Source organism: Melanotaenia boesemani, chromosome 9 (genome assembly GCF_017639745.1).
Source record: "Melanotaenia boesemani isolate fMelBoe1 chromosome 9, fMelBoe1.pri, whole genome shotgun sequence".
Taxonomy (NCBI): Eukaryota; Metazoa; Chordata; class Actinopteri; order Atheriniformes; family Melanotaeniidae; genus Melanotaenia; species Melanotaenia boesemani.
Genome location: NC_055690.1, coordinates 24,904,879 through 24,922,907, shown reverse-complemented (window position 1 = coordinate 24,922,907; position 18,029 = coordinate 24,904,879). Strand labels below are relative to the sequence as shown.

The 18,029-nt window shown below is 38.1% G+C and overlaps 2 protein-coding genes across 3 annotated transcripts in view; both read right to left on the bottom strand.

Annotated features, from left to right (window-relative positions):
• Nucleotides 1–483: 483 nt before the first annotated feature.
• cul3b (cullin 3b) lies at nucleotides 484–12,823 on the bottom strand. The gene is made up of 16 exons (XM_041995580.1): nucleotides 12,569–12,823; nucleotides 10,616–10,813; nucleotides 8,468–8,581; nucleotides 8,093–8,253; nucleotides 7,612–7,726; nucleotides 7,184–7,412; nucleotides 6,523–6,668; nucleotides 6,148–6,324; nucleotides 5,566–5,736; nucleotides 5,319–5,426; nucleotides 4,735–4,859; nucleotides 3,892–3,988; nucleotides 3,392–3,526; nucleotides 2,797–2,983; nucleotides 2,344–2,489; nucleotides 484–1,959 (listed from the first exon to the last, which is right to left on the bottom strand). The coding sequence occupies exons 1-16, from the start codon at nucleotides 12,629–12,631 to the stop codon at nucleotides 1,828–1,830; spliced, it is 2,304 nt and encodes a 767-aa protein (XP_041851514.1). The 5' UTR covers nucleotides 12,632–12,823; the 3' UTR covers nucleotides 484–1,827.
• A 1,801-nt stretch (nucleotides 12,824–14,624) lies between these two features.
• LOC121646533 (cGMP-dependent 3',5'-cyclic phosphodiesterase) overlaps nucleotides 14,625–18,029 on the bottom strand; it is a 159,225-nt gene continuing 155,820 nt past the window's right edge. For both annotated transcript variants that reach the window (XM_041995576.1, XM_041995577.1), the window contains exon 31: nucleotides 14,625–17,958. In XM_041995576.1, the coding sequence (XP_041851510.1) occupies nucleotides 17,727–17,958 (232 nt within the window). In that variant the 3' untranslated portion in view covers nucleotides 14,625–17,726. The remainder of the gene's footprint in view (nucleotides 17,959–18,029) is intronic.

Here is an 18,029-nt window from a genome sequence, read left to right as displayed (position 1 = left end):
TTTGTCCTTTTAGAGGCATGAGGTGAAAGCGTTAACGTGGATCACTTGAGAAAACTAGGCACTGGTTTGGTACCAGCAATCTAGAGATGCTATGACGTTTGATTTTTTTTTCTTTTTAAAGTACATCTTACTTAAAAAAAAAAACAAAAACAAAAATCTAGGTCATACTCTGTACATACAAAGTATTATTACTATTGTTTTATTAAAACATTATGTAATGCTTAGTAGTTAATGATTGTGATTATGGTATAATGACTAAAGACTGTTGTACGTTACTGGGGTGGGATTAGATAAGCTTATGCTTCCACCCACTCCTTTTGAACTTTTTTTTTTTTTGGCTTAATTTTTATTTCTTTTCTTTTTTATATTTTGTCACATATACAAATAAACTTTTCAACCAATCAATATTTGGATACATATACACATAATATCGAAATGTGGAAACTACATGCAGATCAACTGGTGGGACCCCAGAGACGTCGCTGATCTGTATACTACAGCTGCTATTGACTTATTCTTCCTCTCTACATGTACCTTGGAAGTGGTGAATTGTATAGAAGAAGAGCTATAACTAAATGTGATATATGATGTAAAGAATGCTCTTTAAATGCCTGCCAAACAAATTCTCCAAGCACAATATTTAAATGCAGCTTCCCATTATGCTTTCATTATGGCTAGTAGGGGAAAAACTTTTGTTTCTTGCAAAAGCCTTTTCATGAAACATGTAAAATAAATAAATAAATTCCACCTTTTTTTAACTCTACATTTAATATGATGAAAACAAGGCCCTGTACAATCCACCTTCGCAGTGAGTACAATTATTATCTTACAATTTGTACACATTAGAGCACGGTGCTTGACACGTTCCACATATTCAAAATGCAGCCGAGAAGAAAGAAAAAAAAAAAAATGTCCTCTTTGAATTCTGCACCATGTGGAAACTTCCATTCGGGGAGAAGAACAGTTTTTTTGGCCGATCATACAGCAGGCCTAAAGTGGAAAATGTGTCATGAGAGACCAAACATGAATGGAGTTTAAAGTGTATTGTTCCCCCGACTGTCCCATTAGATAAGAGCATGCTGTGAACCAACAGCCCTCGGTCTCTCTGGCCACCAGTACACACCTGGTTACATTACTGAAATTGACAGTAAACATATTCCAGCTGTGTAAAATTAATTGTACTTATATGACACATTAAAATAAACCCCAAAACAGACATAGGTGAAACACAAAGACAAGAAATATTCATGGTGGCTCAAATTTAACTAATTGCTTTTGTAAACCAGGTCTGTACTGGTCATTTTTTCTTTAACTATAAAAATCCTCTGTGAGGGAAAGGCCAAGACTGTCTGTAAAGCTGTACAGCCATTATTTTGCCACAAAACACAAATGTAACACACTGTCATTAACATTTAAAACGGGGGTGAGTTCAAATGTTGGTCTCCATGTAGCCACTTGTTTGCTATATGCGTGATCTTGAGAGTGTGTGGTTAATTGGCAAACAGGCTCACCCAGTTCTCTACAAAGGCCACAACAAACATTTTTTTTAAAAAACTAGATTCTCTTCCTTTCATTTCTCACAGAAGAAATCTAATATTGCTAGAAAACTTCACCATCTTTTGCACATTTTTCTTATTTAACACTTTCTCTTTTGGAGGAAAAGTTAAACTTCCCAGTGTTTTCCCAGAATCAACGACGAAAGCACTTCCAAGTTCAAACACTAAGCAGTCCACAGAAAAAACAAAAGCAAAAATAAAAAATAAAAAATAAAAAAAAAAGGCCCACAGTTGCTCTCAACCAATCGCTAGCATTCAGTGAATCCACTTGTTATGCTACATAAGTGTATACTTTGCGGTCCTCTGGTGTTCTTGCCAAATATTCCCTCTCAATGAGTCCTTCAATGCGTTTCTTGATGACTACAGGACTAGGAAGGAATCGTGCTCGCAACTGTTGTGTGACCTGTGGAAAAAAAAAAAAGTTATTAGTTTAACACTTTCTCTCTTCTCACCCTGTAACGATAACCATCAGCATCACTTTGTTTCATGGCTTCTTCTTTCACCGTTATCCTTTACTGCTCGGAAAGGTGGTGTTAAATGAAAGAAATGTTTAGAATTTTATTTTTTTTCTTTATATGAGACGATATTTGTAAAGCCACTCTTTTTTTATTTAAACTTTTTATGTACCAGCAGTGAGTTCATCCGAGTACCAGAGGGTATCTCATCTTGTACATCACACTAGCTCAGTGCAGGGAGGATAATGTGCTGGTTTCCACTAAGATAACTATGGAAAAGATTTCTAAACTGTGCTATCTAATAAACTAAACAGCCACATCAGCCAACTGACCTCTGCTACTAGGACATTGTGCTGCATCTTCTTTCTAGACTTCATTATGCGAACGATGGCAGCTTCAATCTCATGCTTTCGGTCGTCGTCCACTTTCTGTCGAGTCTCCTTCCTCTCCGGATCTGACTCCCCTTGTTTCGCAGCCACTAGAAGAGGCACAATGCAGGAAAATCATTGCAAAAGATAATAACTGATGCATTGAATTACCCAAAGACATTACATGACATTATAACATAACATCTACTATATTCTCCAGCTCCATCTTGTTTTATAAACAGTAGAAACATCTGCAGTGCATTTGGTTAAATATATTCCAAATTAAGAAAAAAGTGCAAGTACTTCCATTTGTATTTTTGGCTATGCAGACACACGAAGTGAAAGCCAGAAATAGCTGCAAAATACCTTCAAAATATAGCATTCTCAACATAATATGCCAACAGAGATTTTGTATACCTGTCTGGATTTTGACACGGTGCAGTTTAGAGGTAAACTGGTCATTGACTGTAAACACATGTCCATTTTCAATCTCCTTGGACTTGGGCTCCTTTGTGAGAACTCTCTGAGTGGGCTTTCCACAGGCCAGAGACTGCAGTGCTCGCACCAGCTCCCTCTCAGGGATGTCTGTCTCCTGCTGAATCTCCTACACAGTGAAGAGTGTGTTTGGTGTGTTGAATAAACAACCGTCAAGCCAGAACTGAGGACACAACCTCTAACATGTCTATTTCATGCTCATACTGTGCTTTACAAATTAACAGGCTGTTAACGTGAAAGTAGCGTGTTTTTTTGTTAATGTACATTGAATTAAATGTTGATGTTTTTTTATTCTTTTGGTGTATTTTTTACCATTTAAAAAAATTTAACAAATATGAGAAGGAAGCACTTTTAGTAAAGTAGCTCTGTTGTCTATTACCCCACTCTGACGACGCTATCCAGCCTAATCAGTTCAATCCTGCAACTTCAGACAAATTTGCATCATATTTGCTTAGCCCTAACCACAGTTATACAGAGTAAGGAAAAATAGGAATTTATGTTTTTTTTTTTTTTTTACCTCAAATGTGGACTTCTCTCTGTTGTTGAAAAGCATAAGGATGGTCATCTGAAAGGTGGACACCTGCAGGATGTGCTTTCTGGTGTTGGAGCCCGTTACCTGAGCCCCTCCCACTCCAACCTCTGACCCATCCTCCTGTTGACATGATGAAAGCTCATGGTTATCCAGAACATCCTACTACCACAGACAGTGTGTAACCATACATATACAAAACTGCTGATTTTTGTTTTGATCATGTAAAAAAAACAAAAAAAAAAAACATCCTCGTTAGCAAGTTTATTATTGCTCTTTACTTTAATGTTACATTTTAGCTGCATCACTGCTGACTATCTTAAGAAAATATCACACTAGCCAGACTCAAGCAACACCAATGCAATCAATAATGATGGGAAAAAACAGGAATTCCTGTTCAAAGTAAATGATATCTAATCAATTTAATTACAAAGTAGTGTTCATAAATGCTGACTTATGTTAAACCCTACTACACAAGAGACACATACCTTTTTGATGGGACCATAGAAGGTGGCATTTAAATCGGCGGACCCCATATGGTGCTGCAGGGTGAGTTGTCTCCCACTGTGCTTACCAAGGTAAAACCTGCGAGCAGAGGAGTCATGGTAGGTTAACCTCTAAGTACAGTTGATGCAAAGCAACTAATCTAACAGGGGTTAAGCACATTCTGCCACAGACAAAAGGATAAGACTGAGCATGAAATCTGGCAGCAAGTTGCAAAATTTCTGCACAAAAAGAATGGCATGCAACCCCCCCCCCCCCCCCCCCCCAAAAAAAAGACTAATTTTAGTCTGCTTCTAACTATAAAGGGTAGAAGACCATTATGGGGGTTAGGTGCACAAATCATTTTATATTACGCAGAACAAAAACAAATGTCTGCCAAGAAGCCATTGACACAAAAACTTCCAAAACTTTGATTTAAAAGATCCCATATTATGCTCCTATTCAGTAAATAAATGTCTCATAAACCTCCAGAAGGGGCTTTATTTGTTTGATCATTTTGATCACACTCACATTCTGTTAATACGTAAAGCAAATTTATTTGTATAGCACATTTAATGTACAAGACAATTCAAAGTGTTTTTCACCCAGTTCACCAAGATCACCCAGTAAAAGCAGTCAATGGGGGGGTGAAGATTTGTGAATAGTAATTGGATCCAAATCAGTTACCCAGTTACAACATAGAAAATGCATAAAATTCTAAATGGCTTCAGCTGGGAGGTTGTATAGTTGAGGGGAGGCTGGAACAACAGAAACAGTAAGACATTTTCCCAGTTTGTGTCTCAGATCTTGCAGTTTGTATAAAGACTTAAAGTGTAGCAGTTACAAACCTTCTAAAGACTTCAAATGCATGTCGTGGTGAAGGGGGGATATTGCACTTGGGTGTTGCTGATTGTGTTGGCCAGTATCCTGTGGTGAGGACTCTCACAGTGAGATCAACCCCTCCAAGTGACACCTTAAGTTGCAAAATATACACAACATAAACACAATTAGGTTTCAAAAAAATAAAATGTGCAAGGAAGACTGGACTTTGACTTAGCAAATAACTAGACAAGTGTGACATAAGCTAGGTGCATGAATTGTTAGATTAACATCTACAGAGATTCATATTTTGTACTTGCTTCATAAATGTAGTACTCTGTGCTAAGTGTAGATATAAAATAAATTTTGCATCAACTACAATGGCTGCTAAATGGAGTTAGGGACACTAGTGGCAAAAGTCACATGAAAATGAAGCATAGGTGAGAACCTAGCATCAGGTTACACCATAATATGAGTACTTAAGTGTATGATTGCTTCTATTTAATTGAGCAGCACAGCATTGCTGTCAATTAAGCAGCCATGTACCGACTGCTGAGAGCAAAGAGGCTCATTAATCTGACATAATTAGTTGTGTCACGTGGAGTCTCCTCACCCCAGTTGTCTGTAGATGTTGTCTAAACTCATCCATGGTGGTGTTGGAGATACTCATGTCCCGGAACATGCCCTCCAGTTTAGAGGTAAACTGACAGCCACACTCGGTCTGAACAAGAGACCAGAAAAAGTAAAAAAAATAATTGAAAATTTAACATCAATGCAGTGGAAAAGCAGGAACGGTCTGTGTATTTTTGTATGTTTCCTTGCTACTAAAGCCCCTTTACAATGTACACCGTCCCACTCACCTTTAGCTTTGAGATCATGTTCTTCTCAGAGTCATCAGAGACACTCTTGTTGGTGAGTAACCTTCGAGCCAGGTGCTGCTTGTAGTACCTCTCAAACACGTCCTTCTCCTGCATAAAGCGGAAGAGCACCATGGCCTTGTCCAGTATGGACTCCACCTCCTGCTCTGTTAGCTGGGTTGGATGAAAACAAATAAACCAAAACATTACAGAGGGTCAGGCTCTTTCCATCACAGTCACAAACAGACTTTATTATTTGCTCTGCAGCATGACTAAACAGGATCTTGCATAACGAAAAATTTTATTTTTCAAACTTTAGGTAACATCTTCAGTTTTATCTGAAGCAGAAAAATGCACAAAAGACTTGGACTTGTGCTGCAGTCATCTCTCTTAATTGAGGTTTATCATTTAATTTTAAACTAGAAAAAAACACTTAAGTTGCATATTTATATAAAAAAAGTTTTTTATTTGTGACCTTGTTTGGCATACACCTAAAAGACACTGGACTAAGGTAATAAATTTTGGATTAGCACACCAGTCTGTTCTAAAATAAACCTAAAAGTGTAGATCCATTAGAAGACTCACCCCTTTTACCCCTTTCTTCAGTTTGTCATCAATAAAAAGTGAGAGGTATTCAGGCGAGCGAGAGTTGAGGTTAAGGAAGTACTCAAAATCGCCAGCAATAGTTTGCTTGAAGAGTCGGTCATTATTGAAGGACTCTTGGAGGAAGCGGTCGAAACGAGACTTCAGGTCAAGCAAACCCTGCAAGGATGAGACAAGAAGACAAAAATGATGGGGGATATTACAGCAGTGGTTTGAAGCAGCAGTAGCTCAACAAAGTCATTAGATGAGAACAAGTTGGGTCATCAGAAAAGAAATTAATAAAACTAAATAAAATTGTAGTCTTGCAGATTTACAAGAATAAGCCATAACTGATCTCCTGAAGACCTGTCACCGTACCTGGATGTAGTCTACAGGGTTTTTTCCTTCTCCTTCCTCTGACACGAGTGCCTTGCCTTGCTCCCGCAGGTATGAGCTCATACACTCACACATGGTCTTCAGCCCATTGGGAACCCGACTGAACAGCTTGTACATACACGCTAAATCTGTGGAAATATGCATGATGTTGTACATCCAGTTCTACAAACTGAAAAGGGCTGAGCATCTCAAATCTGCTAAAAGGCAGAACTGTTCAGAGTGAATAGGGTGAGGTTTACCTTATGGACTGAATAAACTAAGGCAGACTGACAGTGAAAAGCACATTTAAATATTTTTTGACGTATTCTCTCCTTATTTATCCATTTTGCTTAACTGATTTAATATTTCATTCTGTCTATTGAGTGAAGGTTTTATGGTGTGTCTGAGCAGCTGGTGTTAGAGCATTTCCTTCTGGATCAATAAAATTAATCTTAATTAAAAGTTAACTAAAATATAAGCTGTAGGAGCAACATTAACGCCTGAACTGAAGTCAAATCATTCTTAAATTCCCTATAAATTGTTGCAGTATGAAAAACTAAAACATTTCTTCTGAAAGAGACATCTACATGATTAATCAAAGAGATTTGGGAATTCCTGTGAATTCACATTGTGAAGTGATGTCTGTGTAAATCGCACAGCTCACCATCTGTCTTGCCGTTCTTGAGCATGTGAACCAGTCCTGAATTCTCCATTTCTACGATGGTCTTCATGTGTTTAGAAATGAGCTCACGTTCCACCACCTTGACGATGGGCTCCTCTGTGGATTTATCCAGGCAGTGCATTACCCGCTCAATCTCCTCATTAATTCTGGCTTCTACTTTCTTTATGTACACACTGGCACTGTTTTCTGCAAGAAACTTTTGGCTCTCCATCTAAATGAAAATAAGGAATAACACAGTTTAGTTGGTAATGCTCTTTGTTTTGCAAATAAACTGTGTTCACATTATTTACTTTGTTATCTTCTTTACAAGGTTCCCCAGGAAGAAACTATGAAGCCAATGCAACGACTAATTTTAATCAAAATAAACAATAAAAAAAAATAAATCAAGGGAATGGTATGTTCTGTCAAACCTGGAAAAATTCTGCAGACATTTCTAAGAATGGTGCTTCAAAGTCTTCTTCATAAACAGATCTCCCTTCAAGGCCGAGGATCATTAACATTTGGCAGGCGTTTCTAATGGCCCCCCTGGAAGAGAGGAGAAACCGACAAAGCGCTAAAGAGAAACAGAGATGCCAAAACAAGACTAACTTTTCTGGGTGCTCATTTCACCTTCTATTGCTGCCAGCTAACGTCTTTGTTATTAATTCATTAACGGAAAGACCCAGTTAGCCTCCACAGCACAAGGCTCTGAGAAATCAATATCTTGAAAATATCAGACACTGAGGCTTCTCTCAGGGGACAGGACTGACACCTCTTATCCCTCAGACCATGAGCATTTTCTGTCCATTTCTGATGACAATTTTATTATCTTACATGTTAACGTGCTTCAGAAACATAAGACTAAAAGCTATTCATCATATGTTCATAAAGTGAATAGTGATTTGCGGCTACCTGTCCACCACCTCCCCCTTCCTCTCTCGTGCAATCATGTCCAGCAGGGTCTGGCGAAGGTGGTCTCTGATGCAGCCGTAACGAACCACCTGATCCCTAAAGATGATGAGCCCCAGGTTGTAGACATTCTCTACATTGTTCTGTTGTACGTACACCCGATCCTACAGCACCAAAACACAAAATGAAAGTCAAAGCCTTGAATATTTGCATTTCACATATTACTGCTGACGTCTTAAGTGCAAGAGGGTTTCAGCTCAGGTGTAATTAATATGCATGAATCTGCATCCATTAGCAGCTCATTGAATACTGCAATGATATGCTGTAAGTTGACTTGATTTCAGTTGTACATCCTCATTTTTATATAAACTTACTCACCATATACATCAGGATGTCTCTGATCATCACCATGGCTGTCTGATGGTCATTCCAAGCCTGATTTAGTGTTTGGAGGAAGTTATTGTTTAGGGAGTTGAGGACATCTTCTCGTACCTTTCGGAAAGTTAGACACAAATGTGCATATAGTGGATGTATTAGAGCATGTTTTGCAGTCTCACTGATAGACAAGAGGAAGAAAAAAAAACACTCTGCAAACACGATGTTCAAGGAAAAAACAAATGCACCTGAATCAAGTGAAAAATGTGATTTCTTGTCAATGCAGCCTTTTACTGTCACCTCTCTGCTGTTTTTACAAAACCTTTTCCCCCTTTTTACAAATCAGTTATACAGCAGCGTTATCACAGTCACACTGCTGAGTGACTCAGCACTAAAAGCAAGTGCCTCAGTAGACCAAGATTCTTAAGGGCACATTGACCTCCCCTTATTTTCTCATTCAGGGCACAGATGATAAATTATCTGCACCTTGCATCACACAAGCTAAGCCTTAATTAAAGCAAAAATCTATTTTGCTCCACAACATTATATATATGAACACTGTCACACAATTCAAAATACATTTAGTAAACGAAGGGTTAAAATAACTATAGAAATTTGCAATGTTTCTTCATCAGTAATATGTGATTTCCTCCATCATATGTCCGACAAAACATTTAAGAGCTATACAACTATGCATGACTGTTATGTTTTTGGAGTTTCATACAATAATTACACTCATTACAGATTACACAGAAGCTTCCTTACACTGTTTTCACGCTGCCTGCATGGCATGTGTGTTGCTGACATGTTGCGCATGTGTATATTAATACCGTCTACCCTTCTGCTGCGGTGCTGCTGCAGCACAGCCGCTACCTACACAATCATTTTACTCAGCGATGCCCTTGGTAGTGGTCATAAACACAGAGCTTTGTCTAAGCTCTGTACCTAGCTCCAGAGTGGATAATAATAAAAAATAAACATAAATAAAAGGCAAAAGCTGACCCCTTGTAGCCTGAAACACTCACACGCAACCACCAAACTATTAACATATCATATAAGATATCTCTTTAATCTCAATGTACTGTTGCTGATATGAAGTCAATATGTTGATCAGCAAATATTTAAGCACTATGTTCATCTGAGAACTGCTTCACTCATTGTTACTTAAGCATGAAAGACAAAACCTTGATGGTACAAACCTGCAGTGTGGTTTGAGCTGCAGCTGAGGCACAAGTGTAAGCAGACAGTGTACACTATGATTTACCATGAGAAATGAAAAATCACATCAACTGCCTTACAGTACATGCTGGTACATGTGGCCTGTAGTTGTGAAAGAAAATCCTCATGTTTCAGTCGTTTAGGTGACTATGAAGATATTTAAGCTGCATTCAAACTATTATATGCCATTTATCTCTCAAATTGATATCTGGATTATTATTAGATTATAAAACATATTTAGGGATTGCAGCTCTTTTCTTTGATCTATTGCTTGTCGACACTCCTTGACTGCTAATTTGCAAAGCCTGCCAAGATGAGAATGTGGATTTAATTTAGCTGTTAAACCATCTGGCAGGTATTCAGCTGTAGTCTGCTGAAATATTGTTCACTGGGTATCTGTGCAATGGCATTCTCTGCAGGTGTCATGGTCAAACCTAATTTCTTGCTAATTACATGCTATAAAACTCAAGTGACTGCTCTGGAGTAACACTCATTGAAGGCTTCTCACACTTATTAGGAAGAATTTGAGAAACAATTGCTCTTATAGTTACAGGATCAGCATCAGATTGTCCTCTTGTGCTATTTTTAACTTATTTTTTCCCAGGCTGCTCAGTATAATCCACTTAAATCCCTAATATAAAAAGGCAACTAGAAACTCTGTCAAGCACCAAACCAATTTCTGGAGGGGAAAAAAGACTTATATGTATTCTGTTATTTAATGAGAACAGATTGTTTTGCAGTGAAATATTATCAATATTTATTTCATGTAAGGATTTCTGTATGCAACAACATCCCTGATACAAGTATGTGTACTTATAGTGTGAGGCAAGAATGTACTTTATGTTACACACTGGGTGAGAATTAAGTCAAATTCACTTGAGAATGTTTAATTTAGTTTCTCATAATTTCACCTCTAGCATATGTTGGCCTTACTTTGTTGATAAGATGTTCAGTAACTACTTCCCGCAGGCCTGTGTACAGCTTCTCTCCGTGTTTATGTAGCACCATGGTATAGGCGTTCCTGTAAAGTTCCTCAAAGCTCAGGCCACTGTTGTTCTTCCTCTGAATTTCCTGAATGGCATTCTTCAGGAGGTCCCAGATATTGTTGACATACTTTTCATCCATTGTCATCTGAAAAAAGTAGACAGTAATGGATTAAGTATGATAGCCATCACCTGTTTAATTAATTATTAATGCCAAAACTCAGAAACAAGACTCCTGCCCTAAATATATATACCCTGCTGATGAAGACAAACCTCTGAATAATTTTGTCCACAGATTCAATGAGGGTAAAGCATAAATGTGAATTTGTGAAAAGTTGATTTCTAAGACTTCAGGTGTTGAGAATAAGCTGTTTGAGAATTGTGCCTGAAGTGATTTTTTTTCAATATTTCAACAGCCCTGCAGTCAACAAGTTCCAACATCTTTCATCTTCACATATTTATGGAAGATTAGAAGAAAGAAAATTAGTCTAAAAGTGAGACAGCGGGGAAAGAAATGTGCACCTACAAAGACTGTTCATCACAAATTAGATGCCTGTCACCTCAGCACTGCATCCCCAATGTATGGATGACTAATGCATGTGATTTATCCCTTTCATGATGATTAAACAACAGAAAGGCGATTTCCTACCATAAGTAGTGCTGGTAAAAGATATAGAAATCCTGAGCAGACATGTATTTTGTGTTGCTAGTGTAGCTACAATGGTACATAAGCTAATAGTATTATTAAATGGAACTATAGATCCCAGTTTCTCTTGGATATGCTACTTGTAATTAATTTAATCCAATAGATTACAGATATAATGATAAAGCTTTCTATGTTATAGGGATATAGGTATGATCCATTTTTGCCATGTTCTACTGAACTAGGCATTTTGTCAGAACAAGCCCCAAAGTTGCCCCACATGTCATTAGGCTTTCTAGTAATAATACTAATAAAAAAAAAAACACTGGAGAACCTCAACGAATAAGGACTAAGGTAGCTTTTCCTCATTAGACAAGTCCCAACACATGCATGTTAAGATGCTAATCAAACTGTCAAGACTGAGCCACAGTCAGAAAGCACATGTGTGGGTACGGTCTCATTATATAAACACGAAAACGTCATCAGTCCGACACAACAAACAGAAAGCATGAATTTATTTACGTATTCAAAGGTAAATAACCCTGTGGTATCTAGATAACATAAATATGACAAACCTAGAATGAGGTCAGTTGTTTAAGGGACTTGCAGACAAAGGGTGTGCCAGGTGGAAAATAAGAGATTCAAAACACTAATTTCAACAATGAAATAGCAGATATAAATCTACCTTCACCTACACTTTGTCATTTATGCAAAACCTGAACTAGGTTAGCAGGTTTTGTTGTCCAATTTGTTAGGGCCTATTTGTAACTATAGAAACGTTGCTAATCGTTTCGGCATGCAGTGGGATTTTTAAAATGTACTTATTTATCGCTATCGTTTAGGTGTAAATACAGCCATATTCTGAGCTAAGACACAAAAACGTCATGCATTTGTTAGAGAAAAGACGGCAACACAACAAGTGTCAATACGAGCGTTAATGTTAGCGCCCGCTAATGTTCTCGTCTGATCGTAATTGCTAACTACCGAAGGGAACATTGTTATTAATTTAAATGTATGGACAATACAATTTATTGTTAACACTTTTAAATGGGTTGTCATTATATCGCAACGACCACTTAACCATCCAACCATAAATGGGGGGTGACAGAACATTTGACGGCTGTAATTTGTTTGAGGATAGGCAAGTCATATCTGCTGCTCAGCTGGTTAGCCTGCTAGCATTTAGCCAGCAGACCAGACCACGGCGATCGAGTCACGGCCCGTCAGGCAGTCAAAGCACCTACTGCGGTGTGTACTTACAGGAAAGGCCCGTATCCTCATTTTGGTGTCCTTCTTGGTGCCGCCTTTGCTGAGATTGGACATGGTTGCCTCGTCCGTGAGCTCTGTATTCACATGAAAATAATCTCCAGGGAGGGACAGGGGTGACTAGTGGTTTCTGGAGCAGCCGACGAGCTTTCACTCGACCTCTTAGCTCCGCGTCCCGCACCACAAGTTTATTGTTGACAGCCAAACGCCAAGCCCGATAGTTCTTCATACAGCGATGGCGGACTACTGCACTTCTCATTCCGCAGAGCTCACGCACTCCAACTCACGCGAGAAAAAAAAAAAAAAAAAAAAAAAAAAAAAAAAGAAGCTTAATCCATAATATAAACTAATTTTCTTTTAGTTAGAGGTACAAAAGTACAGGGGAAGTTAGGTACCAACTTTCCACTTATAAAGTATTATAATAAAAAAACAGACAATTGTAAAATAAATATAATTACTGCAGTCCTTGTTTATTTAATTTAATTTTATATTAACCTAAAAAAATAAGTAAATTGTGTTTTTAAAAAAAAGCATGTTTTATGCTAGTGACATGTTCACATGCATGTTATGTTTTAGATTTTATATATAAAATGCTATACTGTTTCTTGTAAAGGAGTGTTATCTGATATCTAAATATCAAATTAATTTAACGTGTAATGTGATAAAATTTCTTTGTTCAACATCTTCAGACTTAGGTCAGGTTGAAAATGCAGCCAAGCTGTCACTTTGGTTGTGCAGGAACCAAATAGCCTACAGCAGGGCTACTCAATTCGGTCCTACGAGGGCTGCAATCCAGCAGGTTTTCCATGTATCCCTGCACCAACACACCTAAGTCAAATTAGGTGGCTCTAACAGTCAATCAGGTTCTACACAATAACTCATTAATTTGACTCAGGTGTGTTGGTACATGAATGCATGGAAAACCTGCTGGATTGCGGCCCTCGTAGGACCGAATTGAGTAGCCCTGGCCTACAGCAAAGGGTACGACACCCCAATCGCCATAACACCACGAAGGACACAGTTGTAAGAAATTTTTGAAGTAAAAAAATATGCAAACTAGGCACCTTCCGTTATGCTAATTAGAACAAAGAGCTGGTCCAGAGTTCCATGACCAGGATGAAAACACCACTGTTCCTCCTGAATATGAAGGTTGATTATTCTCCATATACTTCTTTCCAGCACATCAAACATTATTCAGGGAGGCTGGGAAGTGTGATTGCTGTGTAGCTGGAACAAGCCAATCCAGAGGCATTGTCCCTGGCTTCTGTGTGATGCTGCACTGATGTGTCAGACAAGAGAACTCAAAAACATTAAAAGTCTTAAGGAACTCAGGGTAAATCTCACCCACACCTGGTGCCTCGTTGCTGGGGAAACAACTTAAGTGATCTCAGTTCAGATGATTAGCAAGTACTCCCAAATCAAAAAATGTAAATTTGTTTTATATTAAAACAAATGAATTCATTAAATTAGATATACAATAGAAAACAAAAACAAAACAAAAAACATTATGATTATGAAGTCTTGTTTTTGTAAAGTTTGTATTATGCACACAATGCTGCTTGTGTAAAATGTCTGTCTGTCTTTATCTTTAGACCAGTATAATTAAATAAGGTAAGCCTGATTGGCTGTCTTAGTCCTTCTCCCAAACTTGTATTTTACTCTAAAATGTCAAATTCAAAACCATCTGTTTTAATGTATGTTTTGTGAACAGCTTAACAGCTTCAGGGTTTTCTGTGGTCTGAAAAGAATGAAGCACTGAGTGAATGCCTCAGGCAAGGGAACCTGGAGGAGAATGAAATGGAGGAACCATCATGGGAGGACAAGCCCCTGCATGGGATTTACCACCGGCAGATAGCTGAAGTGGTGGATATGAACAAGTCCTACCAATGGCTAGAGAGGGCTGGATTGAAGGACAGCACAGAGGCGCTAACCATGGCAGCACAGTAGTAAGCCTCAAGTACCAGGGTAATCGAGGTCAGATCTAGCACACCAGGCAGGACCCCAGGTGCAGGCTGAAATCAGGGGAAATGCATCCAGACAAAAACCAAGAGACGTTTCAATAGATTTATTCCAAGAAAGAAAAACCAAACCAAACAAAAAGAAATCACTCATTTGTCTTCTTCTCAAAACTGTAAATGTTCATTACATCTGAAGAACAAGACCACTAGCACTCAGAACTTATCAATACAAATGATTAAAAGAAGATTTACCTCTCTGTATAAGTATAATTTATATAATTCATCTGGATCTTTTGTATTTGTGGCAGAATATCATCTTTATATCCTAAATACAGATAGAATTTTTTCCATCCCCTCTGTAAAAGTCTAAGGTTGGGGTTGTTCAGAAATGGCTTGAGAAAAAAAAAAGAAAAAAGAAAAGAAAGAACAGGAAGCAACCACTTTAAATACATTACAGATTAAAATACTTCCCATAGTAATAATGACAGACGATAAAAAAAACAAAACAAAAACATTTCTTTCTTTTAAAACTTTGTTATTTACAGCAATTATATTCTTGTCACTTTTAACAGTTATGTCACAGGTGATCATTACAATGACATTACATCACAGGTTAGAGACCAGCTGTGATGACGAGAAATACAGTAGATTAGGTTTGTACTTAATGGACAAGCTGTTATGATACATCAGAACAGTTAAATGGGATCCCCAAAAGGAATAAAGAACAAAATATATCCTAAGTTACATCTTGTTGATCATTTTACAGCTTGGCCAGGAAGTAGAAAATGTTAGCTTGGCACATTTAGCCCTGACTCTCCAAAACAAACATAAAAGGGACAGATACACACTTACCATACAAAACTGTCAAAGGTCTGAACTCTCAAAAGCATTTTAGGAGTAAAATAGTCACACTTCTTATCTATATATATAGTTTTTTTTTTCAACATCTTGATCTAACACTTAAAAGCCTTTGGCAACTCAGACCTAAAGCAATAATTTAACAAGAGGCATAAGGTATTTACATCTGTATCTATGCAATGTCACAGAGGCAGACACTTTATATTGCACATGAAAAAGGCAGGTAAATGTGAAAAGTGGTTTAAATCATAGAAATGGGAATTACCACAAGTGAGGAAAGAGTCTAAAAAAGAAGTGGCCTTTTCATAAGCACTGCTGTATACCCTTTAAACTTTATAAATAGTCCATCCAATAAGCAGAGCAAGGCGGATCCAACGTTTTCATCCAGCCACGCTAATGCAGATTCCAATGAAGGAGTGACACGTACATCAAACCACTTTATGACCCAATTAACCGTCTTCACTCAAGCACCCTCATGGGATTTTTTTTTCAAAGAAAATTCTATACTTAAATTCTATGATTGCAATAATTTTGCTTTCATTTTCCTTCACTGATATTCCTGGTGTTGCATAAGAGGCAGGAGAGTAGAAGAAATGCTAGAAGAAGACTTGAGGTTCGTGTCAGCCTCACCGGCTCTATTAGCATTTCTCTCTTGATCTTAAAGTAGCTACCTGCAGCCCTTTCTTTCTAATTCTCTTTCTTTGTCATCCACACTTATTCATCCACTCATTCGCTCACATGCACAAGTTTCACTTTACAAAAACTCTGTGGTTATCGCATCCTAACTCTGCAGCATTTTTATTGTTAAACATTTTTAAGGTTTAATTGAGTATGGCATTCTGTAACAAACACCCCATGACCCTGAAGTGTCAGGCTTTCTATGAGGCACACATTTGAGAACACTGTGATTTGCTTTAGAGTGCAGCAGTAATGAACTGTTGATGCTTTCAAGAAAGACAGATTTCTACTATGGCTACATCTCTAGTTCTAATTATGCACTGAAAGCTAAAAAAATGCTTTTACGTCTGCCTACAGCACTCAGGTAAGTTAGAATGAAAGAAGTAAAATGACAAAACATCTGAGGTCCTCACATGAGTAGTTCACAAACACATCTTCTCAGTACAGTGATCATTCAGTCAACACATTGATACTCACACTATGTCTAGAACAAATGCTCAACATACATACTAAACAGACTTTATTTCAATTTATATATTAAAAGCTCTAAGAAAGGCAGCAAAGATACGCAGTAAGGCAGATCCATATGACACACTCAGTGACACACTATTTAACATACTCTACTGTAGCACATTGACTCCAATGGTTGAGATGGATCTTTTAAAGGGTTTCTGTTGCTCTCTACCTAAAGTGGGTTTATGAAAGAAGTAAAAAAAACGAACAAAAAACAGAAAGAGTGAAATGGATGCTAAAAAAAATAATAAACTGAAAGGAGATTTTAGGTATTGAGTGGTCTTTGCACAATTGATGTAGTGATAATAGCCACAAAGTGTTTTTTTAATGTTTGAAACATGAAGGAGGGTCATGGATCAGCGACTCCTATATCATTGATGAGTGATTGTCCAAGTGTCCGAAACCTCCAGTGAAACAATGAGGGTAAATGGATCAGTATATATCAGGTTGTATCCCAGTACAAGTCAATGGCCATGATTTAATTAAATATATTCTGAAGGGCTGAATATAAAAAAGTGTTATGATGGTGTAAAAACAGACTGCAGCAGTGGAGAAAAATCAACGCTAAAAAGAATAACAGATGAGGTGTCCAAACATCATGCATTCATGTGCATCAGGTGAGAAGAATGGCAGCTGCATTTACTGAGCCATATCAATCAACATAAGCTGAGATGAAACATTTTACGAGTGTATAGCACTTCATGTCACTGTCAGATGTTGAAGCAGTCTTTGTCATAAAAATTAGCGTTCCTCTCCAACTTGTGTGTTTGAATGGTATGTGTTTATTTTTACAATCTCAGAAAGGATCAGTACTGTGTGAATGAACTGGAAACTGATGGAAAAATTTTTCCAGTATAGCTGCTGAAAAAGATAAAGTCTCTATCTTTTACTCTCCTTGACTGGTTCACACAAGCAACATGTAGCATCTAATCATTGATCCAACTCAGATAAATCCACCGCATTCAGATCATCTGTCTGATTCAGTTAGTTTGAAACTTTGTCTTTCCACTCGGCATGGCCTGCTAAGCATCTAAGTGGTTGACTGCAGATAGACCTGTCACTCTTTGGCCGCTAAAAAGGTATCCTCAGCCTCTTATTGAACCACGGAAAACTTCAGGAAAACCTTCAGCAGCCCGTTTTCGTTACTAGCCCCTGCCCCCCTCTGTGTCGTCAAGGCAACCGTTGAGGCAGTGGTCATCGCTCCCGAAAGCACCCTGGGACTGAAGCAGCTCGTATTCCTGGTCCAGGAAGTCTAGACTATTGTTGCTAGGCAACCCACGGATGGTGAACTTGTGGGACACTTTGGTCCACTGCTCACGATTTGCCGCCACTCTCTCGTACAGCTCAGTGGCCCTGGGAAACAGCTCAGAAAGCAGCCTGAGAGGAGAGAGGGAGGAGGTGGCATCAATTTGTCTTTTTAATAGTGAATTTTGAAGTCAGGCTTTGAC

Bases quoted from the DNA above. Each gene is read 5' to 3' on its own strand.
- cul3b (XM_041995580.1), bottom strand. From the start codon at position 12,631: ATGTCCAATCTCAGCAAAGGCGGCACCAAGAAGGACACCAAAATGAGG. The intron at 5,737-6,147 runs GTGAGTCTTCTA...CATCCAACCCAG, and splicing joins TGAAGAAAGGGGTAAAAGGG to CTAACAGAGCAGGAGGTGGA. The intron at 2,490-2,796 runs GTATACAAAATC...TGCCTCTTCTAG, and splicing joins CCGTGTCAAAATCCAGACAG to TGGCTGCGAAACAAGGGGAG.